The sequence below is a fragment of the Amblyomma mixtum genome, chromosome 7, assembly GCF_055824585.1.
Source record: "Amblyomma mixtum isolate Tamu chromosome 7, ASM5582458v1, whole genome shotgun sequence".
In the NCBI taxonomy this organism is placed as follows: domain Eukaryota; kingdom Metazoa; phylum Arthropoda; class Arachnida; order Ixodida; family Ixodidae; genus Amblyomma; species Amblyomma mixtum.
This window is the reverse complement of record NC_143018.1, coordinates 110,100,245-110,121,576: the sequence shown is the minus strand read 5'-3', so window position 1 is coordinate 110,121,576 and position 21,332 is coordinate 110,100,245. Positions and strand designations below refer to the sequence as shown.

The 21,332-nt window shown below is 47.8% G+C and overlaps 1 protein-coding gene across 1 annotated transcript in view; it reads right to left on the bottom strand.

Annotated features, from left to right (window-relative positions):
- The window catches only part of LOC149337195 (uncharacterized), a 31,832-nt gene extending 15,311 nt beyond the window's left edge, over positions 1 to 16,521 (bottom strand). The window contains exon 1 of the mRNA XM_089554344.1: positions 16,321 to 16,521. Coding sequence (XP_089410470.1) covers positions 16,321 to 16,521 — 201 coding nt within the window. The remainder of the gene's footprint in view (positions 1 to 16,320) is intronic.
- Between the last annotated feature and the right edge of the window lie 4,811 nt (positions 16,522 to 21,332).

Here is a 21,332-nt window from a genome sequence, read left to right as displayed (position 1 = left end):
CTGATCGCGCGCTCGGTCGCCAGCCCTACGTTTCCCACCGCTCCACTTCCCTTCACCGCCGCTCCTTGTCCATGAGGCATCGCACTGTCCCCTCCGATTCGGAAAACTAGCCACCGCAGTTCCTGGAGCATGAACTGCGCACTCATCGCCCTGCTTAACTCCTGGCCTTTCTCCGCCACATCTTGACGAGTTTGGAAACGGCGGCAGGACACTTGCGCTTGTGGACACTGGGGCCACCGTTTCTGTAATTAAAGAAAACTTCTGCCGTTCGCTTCGAAAAGTTACCACGCAATCTTGTGGACTCTCCCTCCCTACAGCTAGCGCCGAGCCCGTTCATCCTTCTGCCGCCTGCACAGCACGTGTCGTCATCGGCGATGTTTCATATATGTTATCTTATTTTATTACCTCTGTGCAAGCCCTCAGGACGTGATACTTGGCTGGGATTTTCTATCCGGCCACAGTGCCGTCATTGTCTGCGCCCGTCGTCTTCTCTCCGCTCAGCGATGCGCCCATCGACGAACCTCCGATTCGCCGTGATGCTAAGCTTGTTGTCGCCGAGGGAATTGACATTCCCCCTGACAGTGCTGTGCTCGTTCGTGTTTGCGCCGCCTCGGTTTCTGACGTAACCGTGCTTTTCACGCTTTCCCCCGTCCTTGCCTCTCGCCGACACCTCTCCCCTTCGCCGTCATCGACATTCACCACGGTGCTGCCGCAATCCTCGTCTCTAACACCGCATTCCCTGCGTACTCCCTGCTCCGTAGCGAGTGCCTCGGTCAGTTTGAAACCGCTGACTTAATCTCTTTCTTGGACACTGATGTGGCCTCCTTCAGTCCCGACGTCGCTGTCCTCACCCCACGTGGCACTACTCCAGATCACCCGCTGTCTTCAGACATTTTCGACCGCTCCATTGACAGCGCTCTCGACACGGCTCCCCGCGCGCAGCTCCTTGCCCTGCTCAACCAGTTTTACTCATTGTTTGACCACCAGTCCACTTCATTGGGCCGCGCGAACACTGTCGAGCACCACATTGAAACCGGTACCCACAGTCCTCTGCGCCAACGCCCCTGCCGTGTGTCGCCTGCTGAGAGCCGCGTCATCGCTGAGCAAGTTGATGACTTGCTACAACGCGGCATTATTCAACCATCTGCCAGTTCTTGGTCATTCCCAGTCGTCCTGGTGAAAAATAAGGATGGCTTGATACGATTTTGGGTGCAGTATCGTCGGCTGAACAAAATTACGCGCAAAGACGTCTACCCGCTACTCGGTATTGATGATGCCCTTGACGGCTTGCAAGTCGCCGAGTTCTCCTCCCTGGATCACTATTGGCTATTGGCAAGTCCCGATGGCTAAGTCCGACCATCCTAAAACGGCGTTCGTCACACCTGGCGGCCTCTTTGAATTCACCGTGATGCCTTTAGGTCTCTGTAATGCTCCCACCAGATTTGAACGAATGATGGGCAACATCTTGCGCGGCCTCAAGTGGAACGTTTGTCTCTGCTATTTAGATGACGATGTCCTATTTTCGCCCGATTTTCGGACGCCTCTGAAGCGCTTGCGCCAGATATTGAGCTGCCTCACCAGTGCTGGCCTTCAACGTAGTCTCAAGAAATGTCGCTTCGGCGCCCGGCAGCTGGCAATACTCGGTCCCCTCGTCTTCAAAGAAGGCGTCCTACCAGATTCTGACTAACTCCGTGCTGTGGCTGACTTCCCTAAACCGACTTCTACAAAACAGGTGCGCCGATTTGTGCGTCTCTGCTCCTATTTGCGGCGCTTTGTCCACAATTGCGCCCATATCGTCGCGTCACTTATGAAACTCCCGAATGGACCCGCCGACCTGTTTACGTGGGACTCGGCCTGCGATGCAGCTTTTGCTTCGCTTTGTCGTCTTCTACCTTCACCACCTAATCTTCGGCACTACGACCCTAGTGCTCCTACTGAGGTGCACATCCAGGTAAGCCTCAGTGCTGTCCTTGCCCAGCGAAAGCCCGAATTTGCTGAATACGTCGTTGCGTACGCCAGCCCTGCTCTCACCAAAAAAGAAGAGTTGAACTACATCGTGATAAATCAGGAGTGTCTTGCCGTAGTGTGGGCTCAAACAAAATTCCGCTCATACTTGCATGGCCTCCCGTTCACCATGGTTAGTGATCAATCACCACGCCTTGTGCTGGATGGCCTCACTGTAAGGTCCCTCGGGGCGCCTTGACCGCTGGGCCCTCCGTCTTCAGGAATTCGATATTACCGTAGTCAGTTGCTCGGGCCGCAAGCACTCCGATAGCTCTAACTGGGATCAGGTTCTTCCGTTCGTAACCAATGCATATAACACCGCATCTCTAGCAACCACCGGCTTTTCCCCATTCTTTCTTTGATTCCAGCTTAAGCCTTCCTGTCTGCTAAACACAATCCTTCCGTACGACAGCGACAGCTTGGAATACACTTCCCTTTCTGACATAACCCGCCATGCTGAGCAGCACCGCCAGTTGGCTCGCTCCTTCACCGCAGAACGTCAAGCCCTCCGCAAGCTTGAGTCCGATCAAGACACGCCCGCTGTTCACTTCTTCACTAGCTAATTGGTCTAGCTTTGTGTTCCGGCTGCATCCAAATTTTCGGCTAATCACATCGCCCTTACCGCATCTTAGAGAGTACGTCACCTGTGAACTTCCTCGTCGAACCGGTGACACCATAAAAGAATGGAATGAGTTGCCCTCAAGTGTCGCTACTAAAACACAGTTTTCCTTATTTCAGTACAAATTGCTAATTTATCCGGAATCCCAGCGTGTTCGGTAACCATATTTGTTTTTTATATCACTTACTCGCAAAGCAGTATGTTCTCTTTCTTTGTTAATTGTGCATTTTTTGTAACAGTTCTTACGTTGTTACGTTTTTTCTCAATTTGCAGTATTAACCACCTGAAATGGTTTTTTCTCTTGGAAAATTGTGGTCTGCTTTGTCCCCGCCCCCCAATGTGATTCCCTCATTGGGCACTTAGGGTATATGAATAAATAATAAACAAATAAAAATATTGGCAAGACCACGTTATGCGGTATAGGGAGGGGAATTCCGCGCAGTTTGATTATTAATGTGGGTTATTGAGTAGCGTAGAAACGGTGTAGCAATGCGAGGTGTCTAAATTTATGGCACTGAAGTGACGCCATATTGTGACCACCCCTCGCGTCAAGCTTTTGCGTGTAGATAGGGGAGGCTGGAGGAGAAATCGAACCTTTCCTCTCGATGATTTGCGAGGATTTCAGAGTACGAGTAGCGATGTACTCTGGTTTGCGGTTACTGGTTAGGCCTCCTGTGTGTGTCAGCCGGTGTACGCAGAGTCTGGCTACGGCATGGGCTTGCCGATTTCCATGTGCAAACTTCCGGCCAGTTGTACAGTTAAGCATAGCTTGTACAGTGGGTCCTGAGGCTTCTGAGTTTTCTCAGAGGACGAGGAGTAAGTGAGCCATAATGGTAGCGGCTTAAGGCGGCTTAGGAGGCAGAGATGACGATCGCATATTCATTGCTTGTGCTGTCTGCCAAAGCGATGGTGGTTTCTTGACCGTCTGTCCGGTTGCCAGTGGCCGTTCACACGATAGACACCGTCTTGAGGTGAGAACAGACGCCTGCCTTTGCCATTTTCTTCCCTATCCGGAGATCCCCCGTCCGTACAATCCTTACAGCACGAAACAAATTTACAAAACGGCTTGCCACTTTCCTGCCCTCTTGATGAAACGCACTACAAAAGACAGCGGTATTTTTGTTGAGTTCGTGTCTTTTCTTCCACTAATAGGTTGCGGTTGGGATGGTTAGAAGCGTTTGCGGCGCGAACCTCCCTCGCATGCTTTTTTTTTTTCCTTTCTGCCGGGTGCCTCATTAATCGGCTTTTTAGCCGCTATGCAGCCTTCTTAGATTAAGAAAAAGAGTTTCTTAGACTAAACAACAGAAGCCATGCAGGCACTCTGTAACCTGGATGTAAAAGAGCCATAGATAATAGTACTAGAAAATGTGGATACGAAATGCACTTAGGCAACAGTTTCTCCACAGGAAAGTCATCGAATACCGAGGAACGGTGTCATGCAAGGCAGCGCAATCTCAGCGCTGCCTTGCATGACACCGTTCCTCACTGGTATTCGATGCAATCTCAGCGGTGCTGTTCAATGCATCATACGAAAAGTAATCCGAGGATCTGACTGGAAAGGTGTTGGATTTAATAGTTCGAGGAGAATATCATAGTAACCTTCGATTTCCTGTTGGCATTGCCGTAGTAATTAACTGCGAGGACGAATTAGGGCCCGTTGCTCAGGATCTGGAAACTGAAAAGAAAACCATAAGGCTAAAGTTAGCGTAAAAAAAACTAATGTAATCTTCAACAGGCTGAGAGTAACATAGCAGCGTTTAATGCGCGATGAGGTACTGAAACTTTCAAGAAAATACAAGTATCTCGGACAAAACAGTAATTGCAGATCTTGTGCATGAGGGTAAGATAGCTAACAAATTAACAACTGAGTGATGTGCAGTTGATAGTTGACTTCTGCTTCCCCCATGTAGAGAGCCGTCAAGCAGTGCGGACGAACCAATAAACAGAAATTAGTCAGTAGCGCCGTAACCACTGAGCCACCGCGGCGGGGCCAATGCCCTATTGGAGTGCTTACATTATCCTCTATTATTGTTTTTGTTTATTTATATATTTGTTTCCTCGGCGCTAATGTATGAAGCATACTGTGGTACACTCCCCTATAATAATGGCCGTGCGGGCGAATGTGGGTACATGTATAAACAAACATAAAGATGTTCCCTTAGGCTTACCGAGGGGATTCAGAGTGAAGGTTAATAAAGCACGCGGAGGTATATATTCCAGCGGCATGAACAGATGAACTATGCGATGATTCTTTCCTCAGCTGACGCACGACAGAGCTGAGCGGAGATCAATGTGAGTGGAATTCATTAGTTTATTCTGCAGTGCACACGGTTTTGCTGATGGCAATGGCCTCGAGTAATAAGATCCGTCTACACAATCATAAAAGGCGTGCTATCCAGCTCAGTGTTTCGGGAAGTATTCTTTGCGTTCGCTACACAAAGGCGCCTAAGTTTCATACCAAGTCTATTAAGGAAACGTAGCAGGGGACGGCAGAAAGTTAGGTGGGCGGATGAGATTAAGAAGTTTGCGGGGATACAGTGGCGGCAACTGGCGAAGGACAGGGTTATTTGGAGAGACATGGGAGGGGTCTTTGCCCTGCAGTGGGTGTAGTCAGGCTGATGATGATGAAACACAATATTGCTGCTGGTCCTTGTATACTCCCAAAAAGGTTGCGTGATCTCTATCATACAACTGTGTTCACTTGCAGACACAAGGCTCTGGAGCACTCTAATTCGCTCCAAGCGCAGTGCTGCCTAGTGCAGCAAAAAGCAAGAGCCCTTTTTTGCCACAGGGGAAACAACACGGGTAATCATTGCGAGTATACCAATGCCGTACTTCTTAGTTCCGGTTAGGTAACCGGTAAATAAGGTCAGGAGGCGCACAGGACTTGATCCGTTTACATCTGAAAGCATCTCAAAGAACGGACTTCCACTGAACTGCTCTTTATAAAAGGTCTTTTGTACAGGTGCGCTGTCTTCATATGGGACGCATGTGGTCGCTTCCAATCGTCCGCGGCCAGTTCCTACGACGGTCGGTCAGCATTTACAGATGATGAACCTTCAATGCAGCCCTACTTCTCTTCTCCTTATTTATATCTTTGTTGCTTGCTCTTACGGTACAACTGCAGGCCGCACGGGTCAATACGCTGCTCCCAAACACACTGTGACTCAGATGAACCCATTTCATGCTGCACATGTGGGTAATAAATGGCAAGTGGTCCAAACTGGAAATCAATTTATTTTTACTTCTGCAATGCAAAAACTTCAGAACCACTAAAGAGATAGCGCATCCTGAAGAAAAGAAACAAAAGCGGTAGCCGCACCTCTCACCCACACTTTGTCCGTGCTTGGCCGCTGGACGACGATATTTTTTACGTCTAATAATCTTTCAACCTACACAAACCCATCTGCTGTTCCCTCGAAGGGATTAAATTTATGACTCGGCGGTTGCCTGGTCAGAACCTTACTGCTCTTCGAGCTGATCGTTAATCCTAGCTTCTAGTTTTCCTGTTCATTCGTCCTTCGTTTCTGTACCCATCACGCATTTAATTTGAAATTGTTTCAGTTCGGACACGAGTTCACGAAGGGGAAGTGCTTTCACTGCACAGCGCACCTACGCTCGGTGAGCATGGATTCTTTTCTTGTGTGTCTCGCTCCTTTAGCGTCAACAGCAGCTAGCTCTCTACTTTGCTGTATCACACTGCAAATTTGTGACCCCGCCTCTTGTGGGCGCACTGTACCTACTTAAGCGTTATTTCTCCATGCTGCAGCAAGCAGGCAGCGCTTCGTGCGAAACGTATGGGGAGATGTTTCTTTATCAGGATGTTTCTGTAGATTGTCAGGTGTAAGCGTTTGCAACTCTATGACCGCAGAATTTATAATTAAACATGCTAAGCTACTTGAAAGTTTGCAGGACATGGCAGTGAAGCCTAGCTCAGTTGCTATGTTAAAACTGTGTAGTTGTACTTGTCGTGCTTAATGCTTTTGAACCTAGAGAAATTAAGGAGCTAATAGGTGACTAATAACCCTGCTGAAAAAAGATGTATAATGCAATAAACTCATACAGTTTATCATACAAATTTCATAGACTTATCATACAAATCATAGAAAATTATCAGTCAAATGTCATACATTTCTGTAAAATCATACAGTCATCATAGAGATGTCATAGAATATCATACTAATTGTATGATATATCATACAGATTGTATGATATTCTATGATGAATGATCTATGAGGTTATTGCATCATAGAACTTTTTTTCAGCAGGGAAGTCACAGTTCCTGTACGTGGACGCCAGGTCTTGGCTGGGGCACCAGAGCCGGCGTCGAACCAAAGCGCTAACACAAAATTGGAAGACGGATTCCAGCTTAACATGACGAGCGAAGGGAGTATCAGAGCATGAGGACGCCGCTGCGCCCAGCAGGCGTACTGCGGGAATTGCGCCTACATTTAGCTGAAGCAAGTGGGTTGGACCCTCGCACGACCAACGAGGAGGCAGTCGCTCGCTGGTCCATGTCGCTCGATGGGAAGACCTTAAGGTACGGCCTTGACCTGAGGTAAACAGGTGGGGGCGGGATTCCCCGGCATGCCAGTGTGGCCTTCCTTAAAATTCCTGCTTGGAAAGGTACAGGGTCTGGGCCTACTTTGTGTATGATTACAGGGGAATACCTTGCGGCCAGCGATATGCTTCTGGTGCGCAAAACGAAGGCGGAGAGGTAGAGGCGGAGAGGTGACGTCGTGGAGGGGTTTTTCAACCACTGCCGGGGGGGCAACGCCGTCGGGTTTCATTGCCGATTAGCAATACATTCAGATGCAAAGCACATAGTCCAGCGTTTGACGGAATACCGGCTGGCGAGGAGCGGGCATAGTGGAAATAAACATACACTCGTCAACAAATTCTTCACACGGAAACATGACGTTTCGGGGCCCGTACGGGTCCCTTGATCACATAGTGCGCTGCGTGGAACTACAGTGCTTTATATACAGTTAAAATTGCGTAGTGAATGATTATAGATTTCTGGAAGATTACATTGCGTTCTGATAAGAGCATGCTTTGTGCTATATACACGGAATAATCCCAAAATGAGGCACGATGATAAGCTCATCTCTTTGGAACTCATAAGTGCTTCGTGCTAACCAATGAGGTGTCCTTTTAAGCAGTTGTGTTTCGCCAAAGAATTAGAGGCAGGGCGGCCGCTCATGACGTCGTTCTGATGTACTTTGAGTCTTCGTCTGAACTGTCCAGTTTCGCCAATGTAGGCAGAGTCACAGCCTTGAAACGGTATCTTGTACACCACGCCAGGGCATCTTGAGCAATCTCGACGGTCTAACTCGGACCAGCTGTTATTTCAACTTGCTCGTAGGCTTATGAGAAAAATGTACGTCATAGCCTTTGAAAATACGTGCAAGTGCCTCGCTCACTTCCACGCTGCAAGTGGAAGATGCAAGATGCAATTCATAGCGTCGTAACGCAATGAAGCCGCATACGTATGTGAAGCGCCTGTGCATAAGCGCTGTCCGCCGATAAGGAACGCATCTCAGTGCTTCGCGCTGCTTATAGCTAACGGCAACTACCATGCACGCTGTTTAGGCGGCACTGAATGCGGTCAGGTCGCAATTGTTACTTTGAATATAGACGCCAGCGCTTACCTCATTGTTTTCTCCCCGTCACATTCACAGCATCATTGACCACGGCTACGTTCACGGATTCAGCTTCTCAGAGCGCTGACGTTGTGGCGCGCAAGCATATGGACACGTAGGAGTTTTTTTTCATATTTTCGCGCTTTCTTTTGAAGCGAAAGCTTCACTACGGGGACTCGGGCTTCAATCGCCGACCGCGCAAACTTCACCTTCAGCTGAATTGGAGATCAAACCACGAAGAAGGGAAAAATAAATTTAATCAATATTCATCACTGGTAATTGAATCCGCGGCTACGCGAACAGATCTCCTTTTAAGGCTTCTCAGTGAGACCACCAGGCTATCGCCACTGATTTTTTTTTATTATTGCATGGAAATAATGTGGAAGGCAACACGCGTCGTGCTAAACTGCGCCACACACTCGCTCTGCATTGGGGAGCGTCGTCTTCACCAACTTCCATTTGCTCCCCCCCCCCCCGCGGCACTGCCTGCTCGCCGTCGTCTCTATGTAGCACAAATCGGTGCTTTCGCTCCAAGTCGAATCTAGTAAACATTCCCTGTAGTTTTTACCACAGAAAAAAAAATTAAATACAACACGCATAATAATAAACAGTATTAATTAGCCTTCTTATGGCACTTACTACATTTTGGCACCGGAGTTCTCGCCGGAAACGCAATGGCTAAAAAGTTCATTTCTGAAATTTTTGATATTTAAATTAAGAAAATACAAAAAAAATCTGAATAACACACAAAAAAAGCCAACAACGCGGTTGAAGTTCACTCCATCTGTATTTTTGTATATTTTAATGTTTCGATAAAGATATCTGCGACACGTGACAGAGCATCAAAGGGTTGCCACGTATTCTATCACGGTATAAAGGAGAACCGAGAACTATGCATGGGATTGTTAATCAACGAGCATGTAGCTGGCCACCTTCAAAAATATTTAATTTTGAGCCAGAGGGTGGCAGTTAACGTAATTACGCTTAAAAAGAGTTGCAAATTGAAGATCGTACATGCCTACGCAACTAGACTCGGTCATGATTAGTATATGGTTGAAAGGGTGTCTGAAGACGTAGAATCGATAGTAAGTAAATTAAAACTCCGCGACCGGTGACTTCAGTGCCAGGCTACGCAAGGAGCAGACAAGTGTCCAGGCAATTAGGGAATTACAGCTCAAGCTCCAGGAATACAAGTGGAAAGATTAGAGTAGAAATGGCAGGGAGACTCTATGAATCAGGAATACGTTTTTCTGCCCGACATGTACTTCGAAGAGATCGAGCGTTGATGCCAAAAAGGAATTATACTACACATTGTGCGCCTACGGGAAGGTGCTTGGCAAGGAGAGACGTAGCTGCCATTCCATGGTGAGTTATCTAATTGGCCTACGTCTCTAGAGCGAGCGGGGGAAACCATTTACCAAGAGGCACAGAATGAGTTGGCGGTAAAGAACCACTACTTCTGTTTATGGCCACCGAATAAGTAATAAGTTTAAAAAGAAATAGACATTCACTATTGATTAATTTTTTAAAGTACAGTATTTGCATATTTGGATCGTACAGCATATTTTCCAGTGTATCACTTCCTCCTGTACTGTAAACTTGTCCTTCAAGAATATTTTCGCAATAGGAGGAAACTAGCGCCTGGCTCCCTTTTTTTTGGAGGCAATTATTACTTGCTGTTTGAAACCCTATTTCACGGCCGGAACTGAAACTGTCTTTGTTCTGATGCCCAGGGTGTTTTTACATGAATTTTAATTTTGAGGCAACTGTGGAAGTTTGTAAGCTACTGCTATGGAAATACAGCAGGTAATAGTTCATTCTTCTTATGGGTAGCAAAATCTCTCTGTTAAAGTTTGTCCATCGCTGGCATTCAGTATTTAAGTCTGCCATAAATAATCTAAAGGGCAATTTTTTTACTATCGCGAAAACGTTGCAATAAATGCATTCCCGTGGAGAGATGCGGATACCTGACTGGGCTGTCATAGCGAAATCTTTCAATATATGAAAAATTGCGTTCAGAAACCACTCCGCCTTGAGGAATGCGCTTCCCCGCAGCTTCTAATAATTGTTGAAAAACGATACAGCTTGGAACAATGTTAAAGCGCTTGGTTTCCATGTTAGGAAACCAAAGCGAAACCAACCACCGTCATCTGCTGGCAGCAACGTTTACACAATCAGTCTCTGTACGGCTGGAGGCAACAAGGGTAGCTAGATTAGATACGCGATAAGATTCAGCGAAGGCATCATAGCATTAGCCAAGCTTTTAAAGTCCGCAGCAGTCTCCTCGGGCTTAGAGCAGTTGGCAGATGTCGAGTTTACTTTGCTGGCTGAGCAGCAAAGTAAGTCAAAAAAAAAACAAGCACACGAAACAGAACTATCGGTAAACAGACACAATGATGAGTAGATGAGAACCGTGCAAAGGTGCCTGCGGATGAAACTAGTCAGCAAAGGCTAGCACAAAGAAAAACCTCGCAATAAAGTTAATTGTTACTTTTACATTGAACTGATTCGAAACGCGATCTCTTTTACGGCACCGTTATTTTGAGAGCAAGCGAAGAGAAAAGTACATTTCTATTCCCGTCCTATTGCACTCCAGTGGAAGTAAACTGAACCAAAATTAGGTTTGTATACAGTGAACAGTTCTGAATTTATAGAGAAAAGCAACTCCGAAAATTGCCATAAATTTAATCCTTCACAGACAACAATAATACAAAATTAGTCGTATAATTACAACCTAACACCCTACAACCCCAACCTACAACCCTATAATTACAACCGTACAACCCTATTTGCCACGCATGAACAACGTTTCCTTTCGCTGATTTCCGTAAAATCTCGTCTGGAAAGCTTATGGACCGGCTGTTTATCACCTTCAGTAGAAAATTCTCGAGCCGTTTTTGGCCATTAGCACCCCAGAAAAATTAATTCTGAGCTAGTTAATTGTACAACTGGAAAGAAATGTAGCACAAAAAGATGGAGAAATAAAATATAGGATAAAACTATATGTGAGAATTTAACAGTTATTCGAAGAAAGTTCACCAAGGAAAAAGTCGTTCCTGTCCAGCAGCATTTGCAACAACTCCCGGATGGGAACAACTGTCCTTGATACGAAGAAAAGTAAAAATTCAAAGCCAAGATATCATGTCTCTACTCAGGAGTCACTCCGGTTGCAATATATTTCTTTATCTGATCCTCAAACTCACCTGTAGCGGTGTCCAGCGACACGTCCAAGCGAGTCAGTTTCTCTTTTTGCGAACGATAATGAAATCATGATAGAAGACGTTACACCGCCTCTTTCTATCTGCCCAGCTTCATTTAATTTTCTCGCTGTTTCGCTTCATAGTTTCAAACAATGTAGCTTGCTGAAACGGTATGCTAGGAGGACATTTACGACAGCAAACTGACAACTGGCGTACCGCTTGCCACGTCGCGTCGCACACGAGGTCCCCCAGACCTTCCTTTAAGCAGCTGTCAGTCTGGCTGATGTACTGCTCGTCAGAGGACAACAGCATTCAGCGAACAACGCGATCAGGGCGGGCCAAGAGGCGCTGCTGGTGCTGCTTTGAGCACATTATTATGGCGGTTTCATAGCTGATGCTTTCAAAGAGACACTGAGGTCAAACTGAAGTCGGGGCAAAACTCTTAACAGATTAAACAAGAGTATTTCAGTCCCAGCTGAAACCCGTCCTTGATATACCTAACAAATGCGTTTAAATCAGGTCAAAACCGCACCATTTCCTTCGTTCATTGTTACTAATTTTTATCATTGCCCTTTCAACCGTGAAGACAAATTCGGGTGAGGAAGACCGCTCAGTACAATGCCTCATCGCCTGCTTCTGCTAGCTCCTCGGGTTTTTTAACACCTCTATAATAAAGCAACTTCTGACACGCCTATCTCCCAACACTGTCCGTCCAGTAAAAACTTCCCGGCCGGTGCCACGTCTTGCAACTTTTTTCAGGAAGCTTTTTCCTGCAAGCTGTTGTGGATAAAATGGCCTCTCAGCCGGAATCTCCGCCATAACGTGCACATTTTATTTGTAGATCCTGTAACCGGTTGCATTGCATAGCAATGACTTTTATTAATGATGAAAACATTAACCCAGCCATTATGTCACACCTCCCGAAAGAGATCATTAAGGTGAGCAGGGTGTAATGAAGACTGAACTGATTATTACAGCGTTCTGCTCACAAAGATGCCACTTTATTTGAAAAGGAGATTTTACGGGCTACAAACTACCATGAAAATAAAGTGAGGTATCGTCATGACTGACCGTTTTCACAAGCAGTTCGCAGTGATGTCCTAGTAGAGTTTTTAGCTGAAGCTCTGAGCCTATGCTGCATCGAAATCCCGTTCCACGTGGTAAACAAAGCCCTGGTTCTTAATGAAGGCCTTGTTATTACTGATTTCAAGAATTCGGATTTAGTGGCTGGGAAACACAGCGGCTTGTTTTTAAACCAATTCCGTCACCTATAAATGCTCGTTTCGCTTTTGATATCAGTGTAGCCACCGAATCGAAAGTCGATGTTTATTAATAACAAAACATGTGCTCAGCTGCCTTCGGTTTCCTTTTTAACAGCCTCTACAGCAGTGTGCAAAGACTACTTACACACCAGCTTCCCTGCCTAGCTATTTCACCTCGGGCAAATTTTCGTGACAATAGGAGATGACTGCTGTTTCTCTCATTTTCCTTTGTTCTTCCTGGCTTTCTCGTTGAGCGGCTTTTAACGTAACTTTGAATAATTTGTACTTAGCGTCTCTTCCGGCTAAATATCGCAAGCATCCGACGTCCATCTGGCCGCTAAGCCCTCCGTCTCGAAGCAAAGCCAGCGGCTCTATTTCTGCATTCGTCGCAGGCTGCCACGAACAAGAAAACAATTGCGATGCTTGGCTCCACCATTTTCCTTCCAACCACACAAACTAGGCTATAGGGGGATAGCTACCTGCAGTCCGAATCATTGGTTGATGCTAACATCTTTCTCGCTTTGCTGGCTCCTCCGCCTTGCTGAAAGTTGAAATATATTGTCAGCGAAACTGATCATTAAACTACTCTATTCAGAGCTGCACTAATGCAAGCTACTCACCAAGGAACAAAAAGTGACGCCCCCAGGAGTTCACAGTTCATCTGAATTATTGGCTATCTCACTGGTATCAATAATTCCTTGACAAGCCGAAACACCAAGAGACGGTATATAGAACATATCTATTATTCATAACAAGCCATCAAGCTAGCATTTCGACCGGCACGAAATACGGAACTAGTCGCGTGAGTGATTTGTCAGTGTATTCTAATCAGTACCGATTTTTGCTAATTTGATGCGAATTCCCTACTTCGGCACGGAGGCTCCAGAGTTGCAAAGGCATATTTAAGTTAATGGCAAGAAAATTTAGCAACAGAGAGGGGTTCCCGGGTTAGTGCACAACTCTGCATTCAAACAATTTACGACGGAGGTCCGCAATTCGAGCATTGCTCCTGGCTTAGATACGGCCATGTGTATCACCTGTCATTTCCTAAGGGCACAAGTGTACTTCATATTTCCAAACATTACACACGCGACTGATCGTGCAAGGAGCAAGAACCGATGCACAATCGAAAAAAGTTAAGGGCCATTCGGTCAACTAAGCCACTACGACCGACGGAAACTGTCGAGCAGAATTAAGTCCACTACTGTTCGCGTATGGAACTGGTTATTGGTGCTTCCTATCGTTTGACGATTCCATTATTAGAAAGATTTCGGTCTGCTCACGCGCCTGAACTCATATTCCCACGTGGGTAAAATTTTCTCACAGTTCCAGTTCGTATGACAAACACCTTTGGCAGCGCGCTCCAACATCGCCTCCGATTCGTGCTCGTTACATAAATGACGGTGTTTAAGTAGCTCGCATAAGTACTTTTTCGTGTTTTCACAGCGTGCCAACAGCCAAATGCTCTGGGTTCATACCGGCTGCATTCATTCCGAATCAGATACGGGGAACGCTATACTCGAGAGCAGAAGCCCCGAGCGCGCATGACGGACAGCACACGTGGCTTATAAATTAGCTACAGGTTCCAGCCATCAGACAGCTTTTGTCAGAAAGTCCGGGCTTATTCACATAACATTAGATTTACGGCCTACAAGGAGCTCTAAACAAAAATAACTCCCCTGTACCCGTTGAGCCCCACATGTGTAAATCACTTAGAGCACACTTCAAATGAACAGAAATTCATGGCACAGCGCGGTTGTCGCGCTCAAAACACCCTGAGGATTTCAAGAGGTTTAGAATGCAGGAATGTGATTTTTTCCTTTCAAGCTGTAAGTAACAGCTTTTTGCCTATAAACCCACCAGCATATTTCTGGGAAATTCATCAAAATAAAATTAAATGAAATTACCGGGTTTAACGTCCGGAAGCGACATATGGGCTTTGAGGGACGTCATAGTGAAAAGCTTTGGTTTGATGCACACGACTTGGTGGTCCAAATGTGCGCTGACATTACATACAGTTGAGTTTTTGGTGTCTTAACGTCCCAAAGCAGCTCAGGATATGAGGGTGGCCGTAGAGGAAGACTCCAGAAAATTTGGGCCTCCAGGCGTTCTTTAACATGCACCGACAACGCACTGTACACGGACCTCTCATTTCGTTTCCATCGAAGTGCGACAGCCACGGCCCAGATCGAACCCGCGTCTTTCGGGTCAGCAGCAGAGCACCATAACCACTCAGCCACCGCTGCGGTTGTGGTGCATTCGTGGCTGCCTCAGACCAGAATGAATTTTCCATCATTTTAGTATAATTTTGACAATCAAGCAACCTCTAATTGTATCCGCATGATCACTTTCATATGGTAGGTAATAGTAATTACATACGTCGTTTTATACCTTGCCGACGATTCACCTTTGCAACTAAGACCTGGTTCCCCATTCCTGTAAATCTGGTGCGATGTTCTTATGCAATGAATGGAACTGGCGACTTCCACCGGCGCCAAACACTATTCCGGAGGGAACTTGCCATCACCTCGCGGAGCAAGAGCGCGGTCCCAAAGCCAGCCCCGCGAAGCTGATCGTCGCATGTGCTGGTGTCACGACCATTTCGGGGAACGAGCCACCCGCTGCACTCATCCTTGCTCGTGGACGGGAAAAGCACCGGCCAGTCACTAACGGCAGCGTGTGACAACGGTGAGCATTCCAGCCGCCTGTTGTTTGTGGTTGACCGCATTTCAGGCACCCGCCTACTAGCTGACACCGGAGCCGAGCTGTTCATCGCACCTGCAACGGCCGGAGACCGCCAACGCGGCAAGGGCGCATCAGCTTTGCATGCGGTCAGCAATACTACGATTGCGTGACACAGACTCCCGTCAATGACGGTGAACATTGGGCTCAGGCGCCTCTTCAGATGGGTGTTCTTGGTGGCCGATGTCAGCTCTGCGATCCTGGGGGCAGACTTCCTGAGTTACTTCAACCTGGATGTAAGCGTTAGTGATCATCGGCTGAAAGTCAGAATCACGTCACTCGCTGTGTTCGGACGGCAGTCGAATCTGTCTACTTCCGGAATCTGCTCGTTCCGTCCCGCTTCAACCTACGCCAAGATATTGGCCGAACTTCCCGCACTCACGACGCCGCGCAACACAAAGCTTCCCGTAATGCACAAGGTGACGCACCATATAGTCACTACCGGAACATCTGTCGCAGCTCGACCCAGACGGCTTGCCGGACAGAGGCTCGAAATCGCCCGCAGTGAGCTTGAACATATGCTCCAGCTCGGCATGCATTCGGCCGTCTTCCAGTAACTGATCATCTGCTCTGCATCTGGTTCCTAAACAAGAATGGGGATACTGGCGGCCTTGTGGCGATTACCGTGCCCTAAACGCTAGGACTACGCCCGATCAATATCCACTGCCTCGCATTCATGACTTCAGTGCCCGTCTCGCCGGGACCCAAATCTACAGCAAAATCGATCTGATGACCATCTACCACCGAATCCCAGTCGAGCCAAGTGATATACCCAAGACTGCAATAACAACGCCTTTCGGCCTCTTCGAATTTGCGCGCATGCCATATGGTTTGAAGAACGCGGCACAAACATTCCAACGCTTCATGGACGAGGTCACACGCGGACTGCCCTTTGTGTTCTTGTATCTGGACGATATCTGGTGGCCAGCAACACACGGGTTGAACACGAGAACCACCTCCGTCTCCTCTTCGAGCGCCTTGACGAACACGGACTGGTGCTGAAATTTCAAAAATGCATCTTCGGCGTCGAAAGCCTCGACTTCCTTGGACATCGTGTCATATGTCAGAGTATCCTGCCACTGGACTCCCGAGTGCAACCAGTCGACGACTTTCCCGCCCCAACTTCCTTCCGCAAGCTTCGCGAGTTTCTCGGCCTGATCAATTTCCATCGGCGTTTTATCCCCTCCTGTGCCCAAATTCTCCAGCCCCTCACAGACCCACTCCATGGTGACTGAAAGAAGGCCAAGGAGTTTTGCTGGAAACAGGAACACGCCGACGCTTTTCTCAAAGCGAAACAGCGGCTGGCCGATGCCACTCTTCTGATGCATCGTCTTCCAAATGCCCAAGCACGTCTGATGGTGGTGGACGCTTCAACAACGGCAGTAAGGGCTGTCCTTAGCAACACGACGGCTGCACGTGGCAACCAGTTGGCTTCTTCTCAAAGCGCCTCAGGCCCGCGGAGGTACGGTACAGCACGTTTGTAAGAGAGATGCTGGCAATATACTGCGCTATCAAGCATTTCCGTTTCTTTCTCGAAGGCTATATCCTAACGGACCACAAGCCTCTAACCTTCGTGTTCAAAGACAACAGCTTTTCCTACACCGAACGTGAACTCCGACAGCTGACTTTCATCTCAGAATTGAGCACTGATATCCGCCACGTCCCAGGTCCCGAGAATGAAGCAGCCGACGCACCTAGCCGAATTGACGCACTCTCTACCGATCCTCCCTCCGTCAATTTCGAGGCGCTCGCCGCCGCCCAAGTCGATGATCCTAAGCTATGCAAGCTACGTAACTGGCAGAAATACCGCTTCCGTACAAGGTGAGCGATACCTCTAAAGCAAACCAGCGTGCCGCTCAACTTCCGACGAGCGGTGTTCGATTCGCTCCACAACATCAGCCATCCTGGAATCCGCGCCACACAGCGACTCATAACCGACCGCTTTGTTTGGCCTAGTGTCAACGCGGATGTTCGGCGCTGGGCACAGACATGCCAGAAGTTCCAGTGCGCCAAAGTCACTCGCCACACGCGGACAGCGCACCAGCCGTTTTAACTACCCGAGTCCCGTTTCAACCACGTACATTTGGACCTCGTAGGGCCATTTCCCGCTTGCCAAGGCTTCAGATATCTTCTGACGTGCGTCTATAGATACTCGAGGTGGCCAGAAGCCATCCCGCTCAAGGACACCAGCGCCTAAACTGTTTCTTAAGCTTTCATCGCGACGTGGGTATCGTTTTGGGTGCCCGCTTCGTCTGACAACTGATCGAGGCACACAGTTTCAAAGCAGCCTAATCTCCGCGCTTTCAAGGCTTCTCGACGCCTGCCTCCACCACACTACTGTCCGCCACCCATCAAGCAACGGCATGGTGGAGCGCCTCCACCGACAGCTGAAAGCCTCCCTGACTGCGAAGCTAGACCGGCAGCACTGGGTGGAAAAGCTACCCCTCGTGCTCTTAGGCCTGCGATCCACCATAGAAGTAGACCTGAGATTCTGCGCAGCAGAAATGTTGTAGGGATCGCCTGTCCGCCTTCCCGGCGAACCCTTCGGAGAGCAGCCTAGCAACACGCAAACCCCAGCCCAGCACATAGAGCGCCTGCAAGCTTGGCTCCAGCATCTCCAGCCGGCAGCCCCGCGTGCCCCCACGCAGCAGAAAGTATTCAAGTTTCCCACTATGGACTCTGCAAACCACATGTTTGCGCGCCGCGACTTGGTCAAAGTCCCACTCATTCCCGGCCTACGACGGGCCGTTCCGGCTGCTGCGGTTCGGCGAGAAAACGGCAACTATCGACGTGGGCGGGAGGCAGGAAATCTTCACCCTGAACAGCGTAAAGCCAGCGCATTTGGAAGCGGTTATCCTGTGCCCTTAACCGTTTTCATTTTTTATTGTTATGCCTAGTCTTTCCTCTTCTTTGCTCTGCACTCTAGAGGGGAAGTCCTGTGGAGGCACGAGGAAAGAGCCCAGCCTGCGCCACAGGTGCCGCGAGGAGGGGTCGCTGACTCGCCGGATATGCACCTCGCACCTGTACTAGTCGGCGTCTTGAGCCGCCCGCTTCCTTTCTCCCTGCGGCAGGAACAAATGGCTCGCCGCTCTGCGCTATCGCCGCTTTCACTCTCTCTCTTTCTTTCTTTCTCTACTTTTGTCCCTTCCTTCCCGCTGGCGTTTGTTGGAGGGAAAATAAACCAGTCTGCACGGAATCTCTACGCTGTCGAGACGTCTGTTCCTTTGCCTCTCGGACGAACCTGGCACACACTATAAGGTAAATCTCTCATCCAGGTTCAGCTGATCTAGTCTATTCACACAGCAGATAGAATTTGATAAAGACGACGATGTGCAATGCACAGCGCGAGTATGGGCTGCCGTTTAATACGAGGCGTGATCGGCTGTGGCGATTGCACAGTGATCTCGTGCAGTGGCCAGCGAAGCTGATCTGTTCCGCCACCGTGTGTTGAAATCCCTGTCGGGGCAATATTTATTTATTGATTTATTCAAGGTCGAGACATCCGCGCCGAATCGACTTGTACAGCTTTGGATGTGAAAGAGAAATTACTCCCTAAAAATGAAAGTCAGACATTTTTCGCCACAGTTACAAAGCGTAACGGGTCTCTAGGTCCTGCTTATATCCTAGCTTTCGCGCATTTATGGGGCAGAGCTTAAGATCCAATGCTTAGTTTCGAGCCTAAAGCAAGGCGATAACATAGTAAGGCATGCTTTAATAAAAATTGAGCGGACCTTGGTTTAGTGCATATTTAGTGAACATAAGTCACAAGTAAATACACAAAAGGTTAATTTTTTTCCAGCTCTATCAAGCAGCTGAATTTTCTAAACATAAAACCCGTGTCCATGAGGCAGAGAGAATAAAGCGCAGAGAGTCTGTAAGCCATTTATATATGGCCTTTCACCTTTAGTCGCCTGTGCAGTCGCTTCTATTCACTCCATATGTATTTGACTTCTGACTGCAGTACGCTACTCGGAGTTAATCACTGTTGTGCTCGACGCCGTAGAGATTATTACTGCCAGGTCCTTACCAACTCGTTTTCCTAAATTGAAGCTGTGACAGGTTCGTGTAAATAAAGCCCGACGCAGCCGCGTTGATCTGATGCTGTACGAGAGAGTCTGGCTTTTTGTGTACAGCGCATATGGGGCGGAATGATTTAAAGCAAGAGCATTATATGGCTGATCAGTGTGAAACCTCGGCGTTGACCGATTGTCTACGAGAAACGGACCGAAGCCCCCGTGTAATCTCGTGACGTCATCGGCAATGCCTACATCATCAGGAAAGAAAGGGATATAAAGTTTCTCTTGAAGTGGGCTTCGAACCCAGGCCGGCACGAAAAAATCAGCTTAACTGGCCACCGCGTCTGAGTAGTACGCCATCGCCACAGTCGAGCAGCCCGCGTGCATGCTTTCACCTTCACGGCACGTAAGTAGCATTAAGTTCTCTCCGTAATTTTTCCTGCTGAAGCCCCTGTATATGTTTCGGGTGTTTAGCAGCGCAAAACGACTCGGCAATGGCTTTTGCAAAAAATCTGGCTTGTGTCAGTTCAGTACGAGTGGTTATGTTTTTAATAGCAGGATTAGTGCAAATATCATTCTTTTATTTACACAACCCTATTTCCTGCTCTTCGGAGGCCGAACCTGCCAGCACATATAGGTTCCAGAATCCTCGCGAACACAAGGCTGATCCACAGGGAAGTAAAAAAAAAAAATCAGTAAGTCACTATGGAAAGGCGTTACACCAACATGAAGAAGAAACTTCTGGTAGGTAAGTTGCAGAGTAATTTTAAATAACCTATAGAAAAAATTAGGAGGACGGTTAAGCTTCGCCTTAAAAGTAGAATACCGCCTTCTCCTCAATTTTCTCTTTTTATTCCTTTCCTTTCTCATTTCAAACCGATTACCAATCCTCAATGACATTACCTAGCTTTCATGGTCGCCTGTTATGATCCCAATTTCTGATGAGATTACCGATTACCGATCACCGATCACCAATCACTATCTAGGTTACACTGCATGACATACTACAACACTGCATACTCACTCATATGCACGCACCATTTGTTGCTGTATATTGAAGCCCCATAACACTGAACACCCCTTTTTCATTCAGGAAAATTTCTGACGGCTAATTAGCACATTTACATTTCTTTTTATTTTTTTCAATTACTTGAGCCTCTGTAACCATCTGAAACACAAGTTAGCATGTCATACACACCACAACTCTTTCACAAGGTGTTCCTCTAACCCGCTTGAATCAACGACCCTTCGTCGTCGAGGAGAAAGAAGACGTTCGTTGTTCGAAGCGGACGCGTTCCTCGATGTTCTCCGCACAAAAGGCCCAATCAGCCTCTGGACGAAGTACTGCTCAGGCTTTTGCCGGCAGTAATGACTACCGTATCGTTCTGCCCCGACTCCCAACCGGCAAGCTAGTACCGACTCTGTTTTCCTGCATGCAGACCTTGCAGGGCGCCCGCACAGGGCCCAAGGTTTCAGAGACTCGCTGCGAAACGTTGTGGACCTAAAAGAAATTAGCTCTATCGGACAATTCCAGATATCTCATGTCTGGATGGCTACTTGCAAATCGGCGTAATCAAAAGAGAACCTCGTGTGATGCGGTGACCTCTTGGTGAAAAGCCACCGCTGTGTTGTTGAACCGGAACCGAAGGAAGTGAAGCTAAAGCTTTTGTGGCTTCCCGAGCGCTTGGAAGATTGCTTCATCCGTGAGGCACTCTAGGCGTACGGGCTACATCTATCTGGGTGGAAAATTGGAAAGTTTCAGGCATGGAGTAGATGAGAACTCTAAGCCGTGATGTCATCCTGTCTCCTGCTGAAAAAGTCGGGGTTAGTGACGTTCCACACCAGCT